Source organism: Lepidochelys kempii, chromosome 5 (genome assembly GCF_965140265.1).
Source record: "Lepidochelys kempii isolate rLepKem1 chromosome 5, rLepKem1.hap2, whole genome shotgun sequence".
In the NCBI taxonomy this organism is placed as follows: Eukaryota; Metazoa; Chordata; order Testudines; family Cheloniidae; genus Lepidochelys; species Lepidochelys kempii.
The window spans coordinates 53,429,358-53,450,919 of NC_133260.1; the positions used below are offsets into that span (position 1 = coordinate 53,429,358).

The window sequence follows — 21,562 nt, forward strand, 5'->3', positions numbered from 1 at the left end:
TTTTAGCTGCATCCGATTCCCTTTTTGTTCTATAGCAGTGGTGTTGAATGCTGGCAAGCTAATGTTGATGAGTCATTTTCAAGTGATTTATTCTATAGAGCCAGAAGAGTTCCCAGAAGTTACCTACTACAGGACAGGCCTAACAAAGAAAATAACAGAACGCCACTAGCCGTCACCTTCAGCCCCCAACTAAAACCCCTCCAACACATTATTAAGGATCTACAACCTATCCTAAAGGATGACCCAACACTCTCACAAGCCTTGGGAGACAGGCCAGTCCTTGCCTACAGACAGCCCCGCAACCTGAAGCAAATACTCACCAACAACCACATACCACACAACAGAACCACTAACCCAGGAACTTATCCTTGCAACAAAGCCCGTTGCCAATTGTGCCCACATATCTATTCAGGGGACACCATCACAGGGCCTAATAACATCAGCCACACTATCAGAGGCTCGTTCACCTGCACATCCACCAATGTGATCTATGCCATCATGTGCCAGCAATGCCCCTCTGCCATGTACATTGGTCAAACTGGACAGTCTCTACGTAAAAGAATAAATGGACACAAATCAGATGTCAAGAATTATAACATTCATAAACCAGTCGGAGAACACTTCAATCTCTCTGGTCACGCAATCACAGACATGAAGGTCGCTATCTTAAAACAAAAAAACTTCAAATCCAGACTCCAGCGAGAAACTGCTGAATTGGAATTCATTTGCAAATTGGATACTATTAATTTAGGCTTAAATAGAGACTGGGAGTGGCTAAGTCATTATGCAAGGTAGCCTGTTTCCTCTTGTTTTTTCCTACCCCCCCCCCCAGATGTTCTGGTTTAACTTGGATTTAAACCTGGAGAATGGTCAGTTTAGATGAGCTATTACCAGCAGGAGAGTGAGTTTGTGTGTGTATGGGGGTGGGGGGGATGTGAGAAAACCTTGATCTATGCAGGAAATAGCCCGACTTGATTATGTAAAGAGTTGTCACTTTGGATGGGCTAGCACCAGCAGGAGAGTGAATTTGTGTGGGGGGGTGGAGGGTGAGAAAACCTGGATTTGTGCTGGAAATGGCCCACCTGTTGATCACTTTAGATAAGCTATTACCAGCAGGACAGTGGGGTGGGAGGAGGTATTGTTTCATGATTTCTGTGTGTATATAAAGTCTGCTGCAGTTTCCACGGTAAACATCTGATGAAGTGAGCTGTAGCTCACGAAAGCTCATGCTCAAATAAATTGGTTAGTCTCTAAGGTGCCACAAGTACTCCTTTTCTTTTTGCGAATACAGACTAACACGGCTGTTCCTCTGAAACCTCTCCTTACAGTGTGTATGATAATCAAGGTGGGCCATTTCCAGCAGAAATCCAGGGTTTAATGGATGTAGAAGCCCTCTACACCAACATTCCACATAAAGATGGACTACAAGCCGTCAAGAACACTATCCCCGATAATGTCACGACTAACCTGGTGGCTGAACTTTGTGACTTTGTCCTTACCCATAACTATTTTACATTTGAGGACAATGTATACCTTCAAATCAGCGGCACTGCTTTGGGTACCTGCATGGCCCCACAGTATGCCAACATTTTTATGGCTGACTTAGAACGACGCTTCCTCAGCTCTCGTCCCCTAACGCCCCTACTCTTCTTGTTCTATATTGATGACATCTTCATCACCTGGACCCATGGAAAAGAAGCCCTTGAGGAATTCCACCATGATTTCAACAATTTCCATCCCACCATCAACCTCAGCCTGGTCCAGTCCACACAAGAGATCCACTTCCTGGACACTACAGTGCTAATAAACGATGGTCACTTAAACACCACCCTATACCGGAAACCTACTGACCGCTATTCCTACCTACATGCCTCCAGCTTTCACCCTGACCACACCACACGATCCATTGTCTACAGCCAAGCTCTGCGATACAACCGCATTTGCTCAACCCCCCAGACAGAGACAAACACCTACAAGATCTCTATCAAGCATTCTTACAACTACAATACCCACCTGCAGAAGTGAAGAAACAGATTGATAGAGCCAGAAGAGTTCCCAGAAGTCACCTACTACAGGACAGGCCTAACAAAGAAAATAACAGAACGCCACTAGCCGTCACCTTCAGCCCCCAACTAAAACCCCTCCAATGCATTATTAAGGATCTACAACCTATCCTGAAGGATGACCCAACACTCTCACAAATCTTGGGAGACAGGCCAGTCCTTGCCTACAGACAGCCCCCCAACCTGAAGCAAATACTCACCAGCAACCACATACCACACAACAGAACCACTAACCCAGGAACCTATCCTTGCAACAAAGCCCGTTGCCAGCTTTGCCCACATATCTATTCAGGGGACACCATCACAGGGCCTAATAACATCAGCCACACTATCAGAGGCTCATTCACCTGCACATCCACCAATGTGATATATGCCATCATGTGCCAGCAATGCCCCTCTGCCATGTACATTGGTCAAACTGGACAGTCTCTATGTAAAAGAATAAATGGACACAAATCAGATGTCAAGAATTATAACATTCATAAACCAGTCGGAGAACACTTCAATCTCTCTGGTCACGCGATTACAGACATGAAAGTTGCGATATTACAGCAAAAAAACTTCAAATCCAGACTCCAGCGAGAGACTGTTGAATTGGAATTCATTTGCAAATTGGATACAATTAACTTAGGTTACCTTGCATAATGACTTAGCCACTCCCAGTCTCTATTCAAGCCTATTTCCCCTTGTTTTTTCCTAACCCTCCCCCCCCCCCCCCCCAGACGTTCTTGTTAAACCCTGGATTTGTGCTGGAAATGGCCCACCTTGATTATTATACACATTGTAAGGAGAGTGATCACTTTAGAAATAGCTATTACCAACAGGAGAGTGGGGTGGAGGGAGGTATTTTTTCATGCCTTGTGTGTATAAAAAGATCTTCTACACTTTTCATAGTATGCATCCGATGAAGTGAGCTGTAGCTCACGAAAGCTTATGCTCAGATAAATTGGTTAGTCTCTAAGGTACCACAAGTACTCCTTTTCTTTTTGCGAATACAGACTAACACGGCTGTTACTCTGAAACCTACACTTGTATATGCAGTTCATATATGTAAATGGAGATAATGGTTAATTTCAACCCTGTTGAAGTCAATGATATTACACCAAGGATTAATTTTGCTTGGCATTTTAAACCATCTTGCTTTTATGCTGAATCTTTATTTAATCAGGTAGTGGGTTTTGGCACTCTCCATCCACCCCAAAACTGGATAAAGATGTCACTGCTAGGGCTTGTGACTCTTTGTACTGTGCTTTAACATTTTGGTATATATTGTTCCATTAAACGGTTAAAATTCCCATTTATAGATGGAAAGTCTCCTGGTAGTTGATTAGTACATATGATGTTTCTTTTAAGAATTATTGAACCGATCTATATGGTAATGATGTTCAGCATGATTTGCATTTAAATTAGATGAATTATTTATCAACTATCAAACATATCCCAAAAGCATGTCACAGCAGACTAAGTTAATACTTCATAAGATTCCTTTCTTTTGTCTTTTTCATTTTATAGGCATTTCATATAAAAATGATGAAATAACCAATACTTGTTTTAAATACACATTGAAAAAAATAATGCTATTACAGTGTTGACACTTCCATTTTTATAACTTACCGGTAGTTTTTCAATAGCTATTGAATAAAAACCCACAAATTTTTGAACAATGCTTTTGAATGTTCTAACTGTGAAAAATGGCATGTCTTCCAGAATCAGCCTCTTCATCACAACTCTCTTATATATCAGTCCAATGGAAGATAGAATCATAGAAATGTAGGTCTGGGAGGGATCTCAAGAGTCCATCTAGTCCAGCCTCCGCCCCCCACTCCCCAAAAGCAGGATTAAGGACACCTGAACCATCTCTGACATTGTTCTGATATTGTCCATACATTTGTGGTATTTAATCATCATTTGCTTTATTATTTTACCTACCATGGCTATGTTCTGAAGTCTGCAATGAGCAGTAAGATCATTACTAGCTTGTATATTTATTTATATATTACACACACAAATCTACATTAAAAACACTTAAGGTTGCAAAGTCAAGAACTAAAAAACTAGGAAATACCAGCATTAAAGTTGCCTGTTAGATTACCATGTTTTTCACAGGACCTCTGCTTCATTCAATGCGCAGGACTTTTTTATTCATATTGTGGCCCCATTCCTTATTTACTGGACACTATATATTTATTTATACACTATTTATTTTGTTGATTTTAGATTCTTGGTTGAAATTTAAGGTCAATCCATTTTTTATTTAAAAACCAAAACAAACTAACCCCCTTATATTTAGATATCGTATAAAAACTTGAGGTTGACCCTATTCCAAGATGTCATTCAGCAGAACTCTTAAGATTTTTACATATAGAATTAGGTATCCCTCTAAAAAGTAGTTTACATTAGATACAGAAAAAAAGTCATTTACTCTCCAGAATTAGGGCTGCGAGTGTCTTAAAAATCTCAGCTGTCTCGCTGTACAACTCAAATAAAACAAACAGCACAACTTAGGGTTTGTTAGCATTGTAGTTGTTTGTATGCCAGTAGGAAATTGAAATTGTCACAAATCCTGCTTCAGTGATTCTGCTGAATCAGTTTCAATATCCTGCTGCACCAGAGGAACAAAGACTTCAGAGGATGAAAGGGACAATAAGTGGGCAAATGTTCATGTACCATACACACCTGCTTCTGGAATCCTGATAAAAATTAAGTGGTTTTGCATGAGTTGCCAGGAACATCAGCTGGAATTTTAAGATAGTTTCAACACATTTGGAGGGCTTGTTTTTTTCCTGTATATAAATATACATTACAAATGCAAATCAGAATGAATAGGCTTAAATTTTGGGCCCATGGAATTTGACCATAACTCTCTATTTATAATCTCAGTAAGTGTATCCTTCTAAATTATACATGCTATGCTGAATTCACCATTGAATCTAAATAACTCTGATATCTAACATGTAGCTGTCTGTATAGTATACACATAAGCTAACCTCTAAGAAACGGGTTAGGGAGAAACTTTCCCTATGGGCAGATTATTATATAACTGCCTCCTGTAGGACTTTTTTCATGTTCCTCTGAAGCAGCTTCTATTGACCTTTCTGGGGACAAAACGCTGGACTTGATGGACAGTTGGTGTGATCCATAATGGCAATTCCTATGTACCTCTCTTCCTAATTATATTTTAGGAGGGCTGGTATTACTATAGAACATTGTTAGTAAAATGTGAAGATATTAACTATTGTTATATTTTAGGCTGGAAAAATGTGTGGAAGCTAAAGAAGAACTGGAGGCAGATCTTTACAAAAGATTTATTCTTGTGCTCAATGAAAAGAAAGCAAAGATAAGAAATTTACAAAAGTTGTTAAAAGAAGCTCAGGAACCTGCAGAGGATACAACACATGCAAGGTATTTGTTAATTTGCTCAAGTTATTTGTTGTGCCTGACACATACATAGGTTTCATTTGTATTTACTAAGTTTTAATAGATGGTAGTGTAATCATTATTTCAATGTAATAACAATTAATAAATCATAATATGTTATGAGGTGCTTTGTTAAATACAGACTCAAAAGGAAGAGTAAATTAGCCACTACCTGAGGTGTCACTGAATGTCTCTTATCTAAGCACTGACCAGGGCTAAGTTTGAGTGGTATGGCTTCAATGAAAGGTGTTTAATTAAAATTGAATACAGAGATTTACTTAACTGTAAATGTTTCCTGAAATATTTCAAATTATTTCTTGGGTGGGGAGCAGGGGGTGGAAATGGATAGTGTTTTGTGTCAGAGTACAATTGATCCCTAGACCCATTCCAACCTGCCTTCACTAGTTCCTCAAGTGCCTCTTAAAAACTCTCTTCTTCCAAAATGCCTTTCCTCCTGAAAGAAGTGTTAATAGTGAGGTGATTGGAAATATTTACTTAAGAAGCAAATAACATTTACTTAGAAAAAAAAAATCCAAACAAAAAAAAAATCATGGAACTGCCAAGAGACACACGTTAAATCAATGACATTGTTTTAATCTGGTCTGACCCCACTTCCTTTTAGGACATTATCTATCTAGTTTGTTTATCTAAGTTGTGAAGTCTTCAGGATAGGGACCTAGTATTGACCTCTGTCTGTAAAGTGCTGTAGAAATAGCAGCTAACAGATGGAAAATTACCTTTCTGTTGTTCTAGGGATAGTATGGCTACAGTCCAAACTGCTGTTGAAAGAGAAAGAGATTATGATGGCAGCACAGATGAGGAATGTGAAAATTTAACACAGCCTTCTACATTAGCATCAGGTAAGACAGAATATGTTGTTCTCATTGGCGATATTGCGAGCAGGCCAGTTATGTTACATGAATAAACTATAATGAGGACAAAACACTACCTGACAAATTGCTTTGTGACAAGCCAATTTACAAGCATTTAAAAAAAAGCCCTCTATTGAAGCAGAGTATAATGCTGACATTTCAAATTAAAGGAAGTATTAAAAAACATGTAGCGTAAATGAAGGAAATGTCATTGTTTATGAAATGACAAATTACATACTTTGCATAACCAATAGCCATTTTACAGTATCTGAACCTTTTTTACAGTATGTGAACTGTCAACAATTACATTTTAAGTTCCAGGAATCATTATGTACACGTAAAGATTGCTGGGATTTAAAATGTAATTGTTGACAGTTCATAGTCTGTAGTAAAAAAAAAAAAAAAAAAAAAAGGCTTTAACTGCAATCAGGAGAGTTTTTTGCTCTATTTTTGTAGTGCACAAATGGAGCAAAACTATTTTTATAACATCCAGCAGAATTCATTGAAATTTACTGGGATGTTCTTAGCCGCAGGTAGTTGAGTGTGAAAATTAAGTTGATTAATCCGCCTAAGACTGGAGAAGTGGGAGTACATCGTATAGGGATTGCCCATTTCACAATACACTCTATAAAACTTCACATCATACGAATTTTCAGCTTGGTGTGTCAAATGCAAATCTCTGTAGAGGGAATGCTGTCAGGGCATAAAAACTGCCTTACACTGACAGCTACCACATACTTAAGGATTCCCCTTCAGGATTATTGATTTTGTATGGTTTCTCTCACCTGAGCCATTTATCTCTAATATAGGGTAAGATAATCAAAGAAAGATATAAGCAGATAACTGACATGCTTGTTGTCTTCAGTGGGAGCTGAGGTTCTCAGCACCATAGTGTAATTAGTCTCCAACTCTGTAGTGCGAGTGTATGGGTTTGTTGAAGACCTTCTAACACAATTGACATAGGTAATAGATTTAGAAAGTAGCCAGCCTTGTAGCATGCATTTAAGTGAAGAAAGAATGTGAAGTGCAGACACTGTCCAAAGAAATAATTTTCTGTTGACAAACTGGTAGTGGTAAAGTATCTGTTTAGTTGATAATTCTTTGCTTTCAATCTGTATTTCATCAGTGGCACAAACAATGTCTTGAGAAATACTCCATTTAGTAAAATGGCACGAAGAAGGGATAACTTCAATTATCAACTTTTTGCTAGATCCAGTAATAATTAAGCTGCTAGATAGCATTTTTATGACAGACATCTGTGTAGCATTTCCTTTAACTGCCTAGCATGAGAGACTGAACTTGATGCCTGAATTTGTAGGGAGAAAAGCACGTGCATAATCTTTTAGCTATGAAACATGTTTACTCCACTTGCCTGTGAGAGTCAGATATGTTCAGAATTGCTTTCTGTGACTATCAGAGAAAATAACATGAACGTGATGTTCAGGTAACAGACAAACTGTTCCAAAGTAATGTGTTTAAAAAATCAAGTTTTTTATAGTAATGTTAACTCTGTGGCACTAAACATGTAGTGAAGTTGGGGCCAGATAATACTTCCTGGTTCTGGGCACAACAGGTTTCCTCCATAAAATAGTCTTCCCTTCCCACAAGGAAGAAGTGTACATATGCCTCTGCAGTACTGCTCTCCTTTCCCAGTGCCCTACTCAGGCCTGTTCACCTTTCCAAGGATCGATGCTGGGGGATGGGTGGGGACTGAATGAACCTTGGGGAGGAGGTGAGTGGTTCAGGGATGAGGTTTGGGGAGAGAAGGGGAAGATGCACACAGTCCACCTTCAGGCTCCACAGACCTTAGGCCTAAAAGATGATTCCGTCCCAGACTGTATTAGCTTCTCCTTGTAGCACTCACTCCTTGGAGCAAACAACACCTACGATTTTTTTTTAATAACATTGCTTTTATGTTTCCTGTGTAGTTGGGGAGGAATGTTGTTGTTGCAACACTGTCAAGGCTCCTAAGCTGTTACAGCTGCTTAGTGCTTCTGTCCTTGGAGCTCTTGTGTTATCAGCACTAGCAGAGAGCACAGACTGCTAATTCAGCAGACCTCGATGTTACTCCGAGGGAAAGACCACAGGCACGGTTCAGTGACAAAGGGACTCAGCCAGGTTTATTGCCCTCAAGGCACAGTCCTAGCGACTTGCACAACTTGTACAAGTACATTCACCCATGAGTGCCCCATGGCAAGGAGCGGCACAGTCAGCAGTGGTAGTTTCTGCTGTCCACTCGGCCACACAAAGGGTTAAGGCAAGGTACACTGTCATTTACAGACTGAGACAAACAACTGGGATAAACAAGTTACGTAGCACCTTACATATTTCATGGCATTTGTTTGTTACTTTCTCTTGTACCTTGTCCTGATATCTTGGACAAAACATCCCTATTCATTATTCTGTCAAACCATCTTATCTTGTACCAGATTGGGGTGTATCTGTACTAGCCTTCTGAAATATATTTATGTAAATATCTAGTGCCTAGTATTTCTTAGGAACACCTGTATTTTAGCAATGCTAGAGGCAACTTTGCTAAGTTTATGTATCGGACGGTGATCTTGTAAGCATTTGCTTTAATATGTGGCCTGACTTTGGCTCACAGCCTGTGGTTTAGGCACCAGGTTTTGCACCAGGCCCAGTGCTCCAGGCTCTCTGTCTCTCTACTACATCCTGTTCAATTATTTATTTATTTACATTTTCCTCCCATTTAGATCTGCAATTTAACATTGCATGGGTAACGTAGAATCACAGAATAAAACAAGCTCTTGTATTTTCCACAAAATATAAGATGTATTGATTGTGCACAAATTCAAGTGAGGTTTTTGTCAGGGTCCCTTCTATGCAACAGTTTGATAACCTGTAGAAATTTAGGTCTTTCCATTGTTTGCAATAAAAATATTGGACAGTGCAAGCCTGTATGATCTATAGAATATTTTATAACTGCAGTGCCTAATTCATGGCTCCTGGCCAGCATCAACAGAAATATCCAAATGTTTTTCCTCAAATTTGCACACCATTACGTTAATACTTTGTGTTTAAAAAAAGTGACAGTTACAGTTGGATTAGAAGGAATATTAATATAAGACAAACAAAGAAATATCAGATATATTTGAGAAGTATAGCTTCATAAAATATTCTATGTTACTTGCTAAACAAGACCTGTAAAAATATATCCACCCATTTGTCCCTGGTGAGTGGGAAATGTACCTGGGGAGTTGGTGAATGTAGCAGACAGAAAATGAGAAGAAGATCATCAGTTTCATAAGGGTTCAATAGCTTTTGAGAAGCAGTTGTATTACACAGACCAGTGTCTTGCAAATTTCACTGTGGTGCTACTCCAAAATGCTCCACCTGTGAAGGAGAAAAAGACTTAAGTCTCCCCTTCCATTGCAAAGCACTCCAGCAGTGGAAGAATGAATTTCTGTTTTACTTGCTGTTTCTGAAGTGCATAGAATTCCAACTGCTCCCAAGAGAAATTTACAATATTGTGGTCACTTTCACTGTTATTGCTCACAAAGCTATTAGGTATCAGTGAATGCAATGAGAATCTGGCACCTTACTTACCCAGTGCTAAGGCTGCTGGTAAGCTGAGACCACTGCCTATGATGCTGACCAGTGTTGTCTCATTGTTCCCTGGTATTCCCCCATCAGTCTGTCTATCCATCTCTTGTCTGATACTTAGATTGTAAGATCTTTGGGATAGGGACTGTTAGAGGGCTTATTCCTTCACCCACTTACTTCCCTGGTCCTTCTCACATGAACAGAGAGCAACAATACCCGAAGTCCAAAGGTGCAAACAATTCGATGTTTATTGGGGTGAACTTCTAGCAAGCATGATTCCAGTTTCCTTCCTTAGTATCCTCCTTCCCAGCTCTGACACCACAGAGCCTTACACCTGTGTCCCTGTTCCCATTCCTGCCCTTAGCCAAACATGATTCCAACTTCCTTACTCCCATTCCCTGTTCCCATTTCCCCCTCTGGCAAAACATGATTCCAATTTTCTTACCCCCATTCCCTGCTCCCATTTCCCACACCCACATGCCCACCCCCACCCCCACACCCAGTCACTTCCTCATTGACTACAGATTATATAGTAAAACTTGAGTTCTGCTTAGCTATACCTTAACCAATCATTTTCCTGAAATTTAACTAACCAATCCTAACATATTGTAACATGATTATGTAACCAATTATATCCCACCACCTTAATTAGTTTACACCCAGCAAAATTAATTATACAGCAGACAGGAACAATCACAGAACCAGACAGAGATTATACAGACAAACAATAGCAAAGTGGAAACTACAATGACAAGACAACACAGAAGTGAGGATTTCACATCCAGGCTATTGATAAGTGAGTTCTTGCCAGACAGGATGCTATCAAACTAAGTTTCCTTTTACATTTTCTAGGCACTTCCCTTTCTCTGGAGGTGATAGGAATACAATCCGGTCCTGATAGTGCCTAACAGCCCAATAGCACCTTATTTCAATGTGACTAGTTTGGAATGTGAGGATGTGACTGTTCGCTTCCCAGCTTATGGCTGCCTCTGGTGCTTAGCCAAAGGCCTGAGCCTAAGCACATGGCCACAAACTGTCACAGTAAGAGAAGGCCCTTACACTGGCAGACAGTGGTTTTGATTCTTTCTTTTATACCTCTGGAACTAGCCAAGTGATAAGAATACACCTAAATTCTTAAAATACAGGCCTTTGCAGACAGGCCTGAATATCTATATCCTAACAGGGACCACCTTTTGGTTCTGTTTGTACAGCACCGAGCACAATGGGGTCCATGACTAGGGTTCCTAAGTGCACGGTAATGAAAATAGTAAATAATAATAACATGTAAGTACATGGATGGTGCAAACTCAGCCAAGGTAAACTAAAAGAGATGTTGGTTGGAAAAAGGAAACACTTTAAGCTGTTGGCTATATTTCAGACTCTGTCCTCTAAAGGACTTATGACTAAAGCTACATTTTAGTCATGGATATTTTTAGTAAAAGTCATGGACAGGTCACGGGCAGTAAACAAAAATTCACAGCCCGTAACCTGTCCACGACTTTTACTATATACCCCTGACTAAAACTTGGGGGAGGGGGCTGGGTGGTGGCGCGTGGCCTGGGACCCCCGCTGGTGCTGGTGGGGGATGTTGGCGGGGCCAGCAGGCTCCCTACCTGGCTCCGCACTTCCCCCTCCCAGCAGCAGCAGAGTTTGGGTTACCGAGCAATGGAAGCTGTGAAGCTGGCACTCTGAGCAGAGGCAGCATGCAGAGCTGCCCGGCCACACCTCTGCCTAGGAGCTGAGTGAGGGGGATATCGCCGCTTCCAGGGAGCCCCCTGGGTAAGCGCTTCCCAGAGTCTGCCTCACCCTGTTCCGTACCCCAATCCCCTGTCCCCCCACACCCAAGCTCTGCTGCTGCTGGGCGGTGGGGCACAGTGGCCTGAGATTGCCCCAGCAGCGGCCGGTGCGGCTGGTGCAGGGCCTGCCTGAGCTGCCCTCAGGCCAGGCGCACCAGCTGCTGCAGAAGTCACAGAATCTGTGACTTCCGTGAGCTCCATGACAAACTCACAGCCTTACTTACGATCAACAAGGTGATATAGTCTCAGCGTCTTTTTGCACTCATTAGTGCTCCTAGTAGATAGCAATAGTCGTTAAAAAAAAAAAAAAAAAAAAAAAGCTTTTTTCCCCATCTTTGGCTTGCCAAGAGACTATGCTTGTTCTCTGATTAGGACCAAGTGTATTGATCACAGTGATCAACTTCAGGTTGTACTATTATCATACACTCTACCAGAGACTAACTGTGTAGGCCCACAAGGATGCTGCAGCCCTTTCCAGTGGGCTCTCAACCTTTCCAAACTACTGTACCCCTTTCAGGAGTCTGATTTGTCTTGTGTACCCCCAAGTTTCACCTCACTTAAAAACTACTTGCTTATAAAATCAGTCATAAAGTGTCACAGCATGCTGTACTGAAAAATTGGTGACTTTCTCATTCTTACTATACATTATAAAATAAATCAATTGGAATATAAATATTGTACTTACATTTCAGTATATAGTATTTAGAGAAGTATAAACAAGTCCTTTTCTTTATGAAATTTTAGTCTGTACTCACTTCCCTCGTGCTTTTCATGTAGCCTGTTGTAAAACTAGGTAAATATCTAGATGAGTTGATGTACCCCTGGAAGAGGTCTGCGTACCCCAAGGGGTACACATACCCCTGGTGCCGTAGTCCACCTTCTAGACATGGACAATTCAGAGCACAACATAACATTGTTCCACGCTCTCCACTTGCCAGGTACTCCTTTGAAGTGATGCTCCTTTGAACGGAAAGGGGAGGTTCAGATCTGTGATGGTGCTATCCTATTTAGCTGGCTGTGGAGGAAACGAAACAATAGTGCACTGATTTATAGTGTAAACACAATCTCCATCACTAGACGGGCTAAATTTTTTTTTTGGTCTGGATTGCGAACCCCTTACTCACCTTGGGGAACCACTGAAATCAGAGAAACTACTTATGGGAGTAACTGCTCCACATTCTGAGCAGGGTTTACAATTATGTTTAAATGGAAGCTTCTATTCTGCAGCAAACAGCCAGCTCTATGGAAAGAGCCTGTATCCACTGAATCCTCATATTTTCCACACCTGTACATTTCTATAGAATTTGCTTATGAGCACACATTGGGAGGTGTTGTAAGAAACTTAGTCTAATGCCCAGAATAAATAATAGCGAGCCTCTTGCCATTTTGCAGTGTTGTGAAGTGCAAATGTTTTCAGCCCTCTCACTCAGGTTCCCATTTGGGGGATTACATGTTGTGCCTTTTTGAGGCTATGGCCCTTTACATTTAATTAGTTCTCTTGTGTAGTCCAAGCCACTAGTGGCTTGATGCTGCTGGCTCTTAAGCTTTGATCCAAGTTATTAAAAAAATGTCTATTATAACAGCACCCAACTGTGCTGCTGCGGTTAAAATGCAGTCTGTCAGGGCTTCTCTCTTAAAGCCTGTTTTAAGGAGTTTAGAACTTGGGCACTTTAATTCATTTCAAGCTGAAATGCCTTCCCATCCCCCCCAAAAAAAAGATGTAATTGTAATTGTTTTGTCCTTTCTTTTCTTTTCTTTGTTTTAAATGAAACAAATCAGATTTTTGCTTTTATGATTTTAGATGCATTTCCCTTAAATTGTAGTGAAAATCTACTTTCTTCTGTAACCTGACATTTTGCAGGCACTTTGGGTTTACATTTGTAAAACTGCTTCCCATCTGCGTAGTACACCAGGTCTTTGATTCAAAATGCAGACACAGTGCTGCTTTCACAAACTTGTTATTTTCTTTTCACAATCCTATTGTTCCAAATGTTGCATTAGGGAAGGGGTTAATCTAGAATAGCTATATTAACATTTGAAAACAGCCTACTCTGCATACACCTGTCACTTCTTTTGCACATTCCTTATTATATTGATATTAACATTGTGGTATAATTGAAAGTCCTAATCTCTGAATGAGCTATTGCAGTCTGTTGAATAAATCTACTAGAACATCAATAATTTGCAGAGATGACTGAAAGAACCATTGTGGATTACTGAATTTTATGAATAAGCAAATAACCAAAATAGCGAATCACAACATGCATTTTATTTAACAACTGTAGTTTAGTTGTGACTACACTGGTTCGTATTAGCGAATGTTCTGTAGTTTTTTTTCTAAAGCTTAGTACGTTGTTGTGATGACCCAGCATTTCACTACAGCACTGCCCTGTTACATTTCAGAAAATTGGGGAGAGGCCATTGATTTTTGTATGCAAATTATGGGATCAGGTGTATTAATAAAGCACTAGTTGCCGAGATTCTATTTCAGTATCTATTTTTACATTCACTTACATTTGTATTTGGAAAAAAACATGAACTCACTGGATTCTAACGCCCAACCCTGATGTACTTCCATGAATACGTTTAATTTTGCCTATTTTAAGATGAAAATACAATAAAAGAGCAGTTCAAATAAAGAAGCAATATAACTTTGTTTTTAGGAGGGTGAAGGAAGATTATGTCAGTAGCTTTCCTTTTCCTTTATCATATCACATGCACAAACAGTGCTAATGGCTCTTCTAGGCACTAGTTGACTCTATTTGAGAGTGACCTGGAAGAATAAAGCCAGAAAGACCTAGCTGTCAGTCATACTTCACAAACAATTTTGAACTGAAAATGTACCGACCCACTGTGTGTCTCCTGAGCGCTAGTGCTGGTCCAAGTGGGCTGTTTTATAGTAGACCTGGGTCTGAACCAAAACCTTGGATCTGAAAAACCGTTAACTCTTGAACAAGATTCATGTTCCAAGGAAGGAGGGAGCAGCTCTAGTTTTTTTCAGAATTAGCACTTGCAGGAGTATCCTTTCATCAATGGGAAGAATCAGTTCTTGAGTTAGAGAGTTGCTGAGAAGAGCTGATCGCAAGGTGCTATAATCCTGAGCAACTGGATAACGCCTTTGTTTTCAGCTGTTGAAGAAGGCTGCATATGAGATGCAATCAACAAAGCCAGACTAGATTTCACAGACTAGAAATCTGGGAAGATTTTGAAGAGCAGCACACTCAACTATAGTTTGGTGGAAGAACATAATGCCTGCAACTGATTGCAAATTTAAAAACAATGATTTTTAACATGAATCCTTGATATGGTGTCTTTTTAGATTTCAGAGTTAATGCTTTGCATGCACTCTGTCATGACTCTTGTGGTATAGTCTGTTTCAGATAGAGGACTGTGGAAATGAGTATTTTCCACTTGTTTTTATCCCGATTTATCTCACAAAGTAAAGGACTTCCAGGCCAGACTTTGGGTTCTCTGAGTCATTCTTCCAAACAAGATCTTCTGATCCTTGATACCAGTTTACCTGCTCATCCAACAAACATCTTTGTGCTTCCTTACATACCATATTTTATGCATAGAACACTCTCCTTGAACTGATCTATAAGGTCATGTTCAATCAAGCCCTTTTGTCAATTTTGGAAGGGTTGTACATTGGGGCTAATAGATCAGAAAAGAATCAGATAAGGTGGCTTGAGAGTAGAGTATGGGGTTAGAAGTCAGGAGGTCCTGAGTTCTACTAATCTTTTACTATGTATTTGTATTGGCCTTGGACAAGTGACTCCATCTTTCCGTGTGTTTCCCGATGTGTAAAAAGGTATAATACTTATCCACCTACCTGACAGGGATGTTGTGAGGGTTTATTAGTTAATATTCATACAGTGCTTTGGATGTTGGAAACACCATATAAATGCCAAGCATTACTACTGAGTCAAGTAAATTAAAAGTGTTTGGGAGATTTTTTTTCTAATGAATTTTGATCAGTGCTTAAAATAGGGAAGAGGAATAGGTATCTTACTTCTGGCCAGTTGAAAGAAGCTGAGGAGGGAAATGAAGTATACGCCTAATTTGTAGTTCAAATTTTGAATTTAGTGACTATTTTAATGAATATCCAAATTGTACTACCCTAGAAAGTTTATGCCTCTTTGTGCATAGATTTGGGGTAGATGAAAGTCTGATTGCAAGTTATGCAAAAATGAAAAAGAAAGAAAAGTGTTTTGCTATCTTTTTCTACCTTATTGCAATAATTGCAAAGCAAAACTGTAAAGTTTTGAGCTACAAAGGATTAATAGGAATTTTTGAATTTGTCAGTTTATTCTGTGATCTTCCCTAATGTAGTGCATGAGTAGGAAATCTGAAAGAAGGTGATTTATTCAAAATATCTGTTTCACTCTTTCTAACTCAAGTAGTGTAGTACAATTTTTATAGTTCATTTGCTGTAGAAGCCCTTTAAAAATAAGAATAATAGAAACATGACGATAAAGAAAAATGTTGGTATTGTGATGCACTATAGGCAATATATATAAAACTTCATTCAAATGTATATGAACTCAAAAGCCCCATAATACATACAATAATAATAATAAAGAAAATTGTTGTATACTAAGGGCTTGATCCAAAGTCCACAGAAGTCAATGGAAATGTTCCCTTATCTTCACTTGGGTTTGACTTACACCCAAAATCCATTAATGTGCTTCAACTATTTACTGTTTAGCTCATTTTACTATTTTTGAATTTAAATTCTCATCCATGATGATAGGTTCTCTCATAAAATTAGTTCCCTCTTTGTCCCAAGGATTATTAGTTTTTATCCTCAAAGAAGCAGCATGTACATCAGTATGAAAGATGTTGACAGTGAAGTACTGAAGTAGATAAATTAAATTTTTTAAAAGGAAGCTTTAATTAATGTCAGTCCTCAGTGATGAAAAAAATCCACAGGAATGGTTTGGCATGATGCCAAGCTGCACTGGTAACTGCCATTACCAGACAATTTCTATCTTTGAAAAACCGGCACAGTGAGCTTCATGCTGGAAAGCCTGGAAGCTCTCTTTCAGCTTCATGATGAAAAGCTCTCCACAGGGCACTTTCCCTAGATCTGCATAACATGACATGCACACACTCGAGGTTGGGTATCAAAGCTTTGTAAAACAAAGATGGAAAAAGGGGTTCTAAAATAAAACAGTCCAACAGCAATAAATAACAACAAAAATTGCTGCTCTGTAAAAGTCATTCTAAATTCATCTTCTATTATACAAACTCCTAGCTATTTCCTAGTTGTTTCTAAAGGTAAATAAGACATATTTAAGGTGTGCATTTCTGACTAATATACAGAAGTGCTCCAAGGAGAAACTGTTTCTTCAAAAACCTTTGTACCAGGCAATCACATGTTATATTTCCGTATAACAAATCTTTTGAAAAACATCTACTGATATGTAACTTTACAAGAAGGAAGCACTTTTCAAAACTGGAGTTGGCAGCAGCGGCTTTATTAGTATTCGCGCGTTGCCTTACTGTATAAATTAAAAGGAAGAAAAGACACAAAGCCAAACCAAAAGCATCATAAACTCCACATTCTGCTTTTTAAAATCAAAAAGAGAAATAGAATCAAAGGTACATGATATTGAGGGAAAAAAAGGATCCCTTTGTTGCAAAAACCTATTTATACATGGTTACTTCTCTGTTCTGTTTATTTCATTCAAGTATCACATATTCAATGTGACAAGTCCAAAGCCTCTATTAATAGCTAAGAGTTAATTCATGAGATTCCAAGCTTCACAAATTACATGTGGAAAGGCAGTTTGGATTTATCACAAAACATTCCCTGGTATTTGATAATATATATTCTAGAAATTGGATATCTTTCACTAAGGATGAATTAAGTCTCCATTTGGCATATATATGGTCAGACATAATGATAATATAGGTCTGTACATCCTGACCATTGCTAAGTACTGCTTTAGAAATTGAGAACCTAGGTGTGCTTGAAGAATGATGGGTATAAGGCAAAGTATGATTACAGACATCTTTCTGCACTTTCCCTACTCAATTCAAAATTATAAATTAATAAATGTTTTTTTCTTTTTTTTTGCAGATAGGAGTTATTAGATTGATTTAGCTCACCTGGGATTAACCAAGATGCTAAAACCCTCAGACTTAATTCTGTATTCCTCAGACACTCAAAACACTCAGTGACACATCTCTGGGACTAAGAAAAGCAGTACTTGTGGCACCTTAGAGACTAACAAATTTATTTGAGCATAAGCTTTTGTGAGCTTCATCGGATGCAGCTGTAGCTCATGAAAGCTTATGCTCAAATAAATTCGTTAGTCTCTAAGGTGCCACAAGTACTACTTTTCTTTTTGCGAATACAGACTAACACGGCTGCTACTCTGATCTCTGGGACTATGATTTTAAAAAAAAATTAGGTACATAGAGTTGGGCACCTAAGTGAGCTGTTGGATACCCAAAACTTTTGAAAATCTCATCAGTTATTGAGGTGCCTATATAAGGAGTGACTTTAGGTACCTGTTTTGTTTTGTTTTTAATTTGGCCAGGGAGTTTTGGGTTTCAAGGAATGCAGGACAAGCCCTTTAGAGAGAGACAGTGTCTATCAACTGCACTCAAGATTACATGGGGCATAATATAAATAAAATGGGAGAAATTGGCATATACGTTTACATATGTTAGTACTTCGGAGTGTAATATGTATATTTCTCAACTATCGTGTCTCCAAGATAAGAATATTTTCTAATAACAGTAAAATAAATATTTCCCAATGAAAGAATAGCTCCCTTTAACAGTTATATAGTTGTCAGATTAGTCTAAACAACCTACGTAACCCATTTCAACCTTAAATTATTCTAGCAGAAGAGTATATTGCAGTACTGGGGCTACTTATTCCTCAAAATTTTGTATCTTTATGTATTCAGTTCCTTTCATATATCAAGAAAAAAGCTTAACTAATTAAGGTTTTTAAGCATAAAAACTAAACCAAGCAATGCCAAGATGTAAAATATGAATAAATAAAAATTGACAGTTATTCCCTGTTAAAAACAGTTGAATTCCCAATACACCTCTTCAAATATTAACTTCTTCAATTATCTATAAAACCTTCAGTTATTTTACATAGTTTTTATAAAATGTGTTTCATTAACCAAGCACTTCACTTGTAACTTTATCACTCCCATTTATATCAATGTATAAAAGTATTGCTATGTGGCTCTTAATTTTAAAAAAGAACTTCCTAATTCTGATGGTAAGAAATACCTTTGAAGCTTTTATTTTTCTCTTTAAGAATTGTATAATAAAAACCTCAAGTCATTTCCCAGAAGGTGTTTTGAAAGAAATGTGTCACTGCCAACACAAAGGGGAAGACCTGGAACACCTCCGTGTGACCTGAGATGCTAGTTTCTTGCATCACCGATCAGCATAAGTGACAGCCAAACAAAATGTTAATGAAGCAACTAGTCGCCATTTAAAGGAGCGCACGTAAAATTATATCAGCGAATCTAATTTGCGCTATTATCAGGGATTGAAAAGGGAAGTACCTTCAGGCAGCCTGTAACACAGAGCTCCACTAATGAGAGTCTAATTTATCTCATTCAAATCCTACTTTTCTGTAGCCGAGGAAAACTATTTTATTGCACCATCAAATACAAATAGTCTGTTAGTTTTATTAATGAAAGTACTTTTTCCACAAGCAGAAAGCAAAGAAACAGCAATTTTAACTGTGAGATTACTATTATCTTAGTTCTTTAGCCTAGAAATATTGGTAAGACAATGTACTACCTGGCATGTGGTTTTAGTCTATTTGAAACAGAAGAATTGGAAGTACAATAGGAACTAGAAGCTTTTTTGACAATCATTTTACTTGCCAGTGTGTTCAAAAAAGTTAAAGCATATTATTTTAATGTCAAATGTTTATAGTAATTAATTGACTCTGCTTTCATTGGCATAACATAGTAACAATGTATAACAGGTTTCAGAGTAGCAGCCATGTTAGTCTGTATTCGCAAAAAGAACAGGAGGACTTGTGGCACCTTAGAGACTATCCAATTTATTTGAGCATAACCTTTCATGAGCTACAGCTCACTTCATCGGAGCTCACTTCTTCGGATGCATCCGATGAAGTGAGCTGTAGCTCACGAAAGCTTATGCTCAAATAAATTGGTTAGTCTCTAAGGTGCCACAAGTCCTCCTTTTCTTTTAATGTATAATAGTTTATTTTACGTTTTTGCACAGTGCTAAACAGAGCTCAGCAGTTTATGGCATTTGGCAAAATCACCTGCTTATCTTTGCACTATAAAGTGTGGTTTATGCTGCTTGTTGTGCATCAACCGTCATCATAACACTTATTTAAACATTGCTGTTTGGTCCAAATTAGTATTAAAAGCACTCTATTCATTACTTGCTCCTTGGCTAGAATCTGCCACTTATTCACCGATTACATTAAGTATGATTAATTGTAGGCTGCCTGTTCCTTCATTTTACAACAGCAAATCTGAGTCACAATTCCCAGTGCTAACTAATTTTATAATGTGTAATAAGGTGTGCTTACCAAAACTCCCAACAAACCAACACTGCTTTATTTGTATGGTAGTTCAGCAGAAATGACCTACTTTATAGAAGATTAAAAATGCTGTCCCCACCCCCAGTGAAGCTATTTACTAAATCCTTCTGATTTCTATTTGTGGTCTTATGTAGCAAAAAGCTCCTTAAACCTATATGATGCCACCTTCAAGCTCTGCCATCTACAATTGCCTTGACTAGAATATACTGATTAATATAAATTAGCCCTCCCCTCAACAAAAAAAATCATTAAATGTTTAGTTATAATCATATTTTACAGCACCCAACAATACTGTGAAAGTTAAGAACCTGGCAGCATTATTGGGGCCAGATGCTCAGCTGGTATAATTTGGACAATGATGCGATACTGACTTATTCCAGCTGAGGATGTGGTCCTCAACACCTACAGAAGTCCACAAGATAGATAGTGGAACTTAAAAGCAAAATGTCAGCTATTCAGGAGCCAAGGTGGCAGTTGGCTTATTCTGAAACAATTGTGGTATACAGCGGTTGTGATAAAAAGAGATATCATAGGCATGCCAATAAATGGAAGAAAGGGACTGCAATACAGCCTGATACTGGTAAGCTGAGTTAAGAAAAATAATAAAACAATGTCATGGTAAGAAAAAGTGTTTACATCCCTTCATTAGGGCCAGGAGGAACACCGAGACAATAGCACAGAAGAGGAAGAAATGACTTCACACAGTCTTACTACAGGCCTAATCCAACCACCATAGAAATCTGTTGACTTCAAGTGACTGGATTAGGCTTTATGTTAGGCCAAGTATTCATTACAGATTCTCAGTAAGAATGACTACTATTGCAGGGTGCTTCTGGCCCTTTAAGAGGGAAGAAGCTAGTCTACCTGTGACTGGTTATCTGGCACCCCCCATTAGGCTTAAAAGGGGGCATGTGGGCTAGAGGGAAACAGAAAGAACATCAGAGAGTTACCTTGGGTGGGGGTGGCAGAGAATGCAGAATGCCCTACAGGGCTTCCCTGGAAAGATGGAGGAATTGCCAGGAAGCCAGCAGAGGGAAATACCTACTGACCTTCTTGTGCTAGAGAGCCATGGCCAGAGAATGCTGTAGAGGGCTGAAGGCTCTGAAGAGCAGTAAAGGGAGATGCCTGCTGGTTCTCTGAGCCTGATAGCTGAAACCAGAGGGCCAGAGATAGCTCAAGGCTGGGATGAGGCATGGTGAGAAATGTTGGAGCTGAAGAAAGCCTAAGCCTGGTGAGAGACACATGGACTGTACATTGATGGACTGTTGGGGACTTAATTTTGTGTGG

The 21,562-nt window shown here is 38.9% G+C and overlaps 1 protein-coding gene across 9 annotated transcripts in view; it reads left to right on the forward strand.

Moving 5' to 3' along the window:
• The window catches only part of XRCC4 (X-ray repair cross complementing 4), a 297,890-nt gene that overhangs the window by 159,204 nt on the left and 117,124 nt on the right, over positions 1-21,562 (forward strand). For all 9 annotated transcript variants that reach the window (XM_073344413.1, XM_073344408.1, XM_073344407.1 and 6 more), the window contains exons 5-6: positions 5,313-5,465; positions 6,234-6,340. In XM_073344413.1, coding sequence (XP_073200514.1) covers positions 5,313-5,465; positions 6,234-6,340 — 260 coding nt within the window. The remainder of the gene's footprint in view (positions 1-5,312; positions 5,466-6,233; positions 6,341-21,562) is intronic.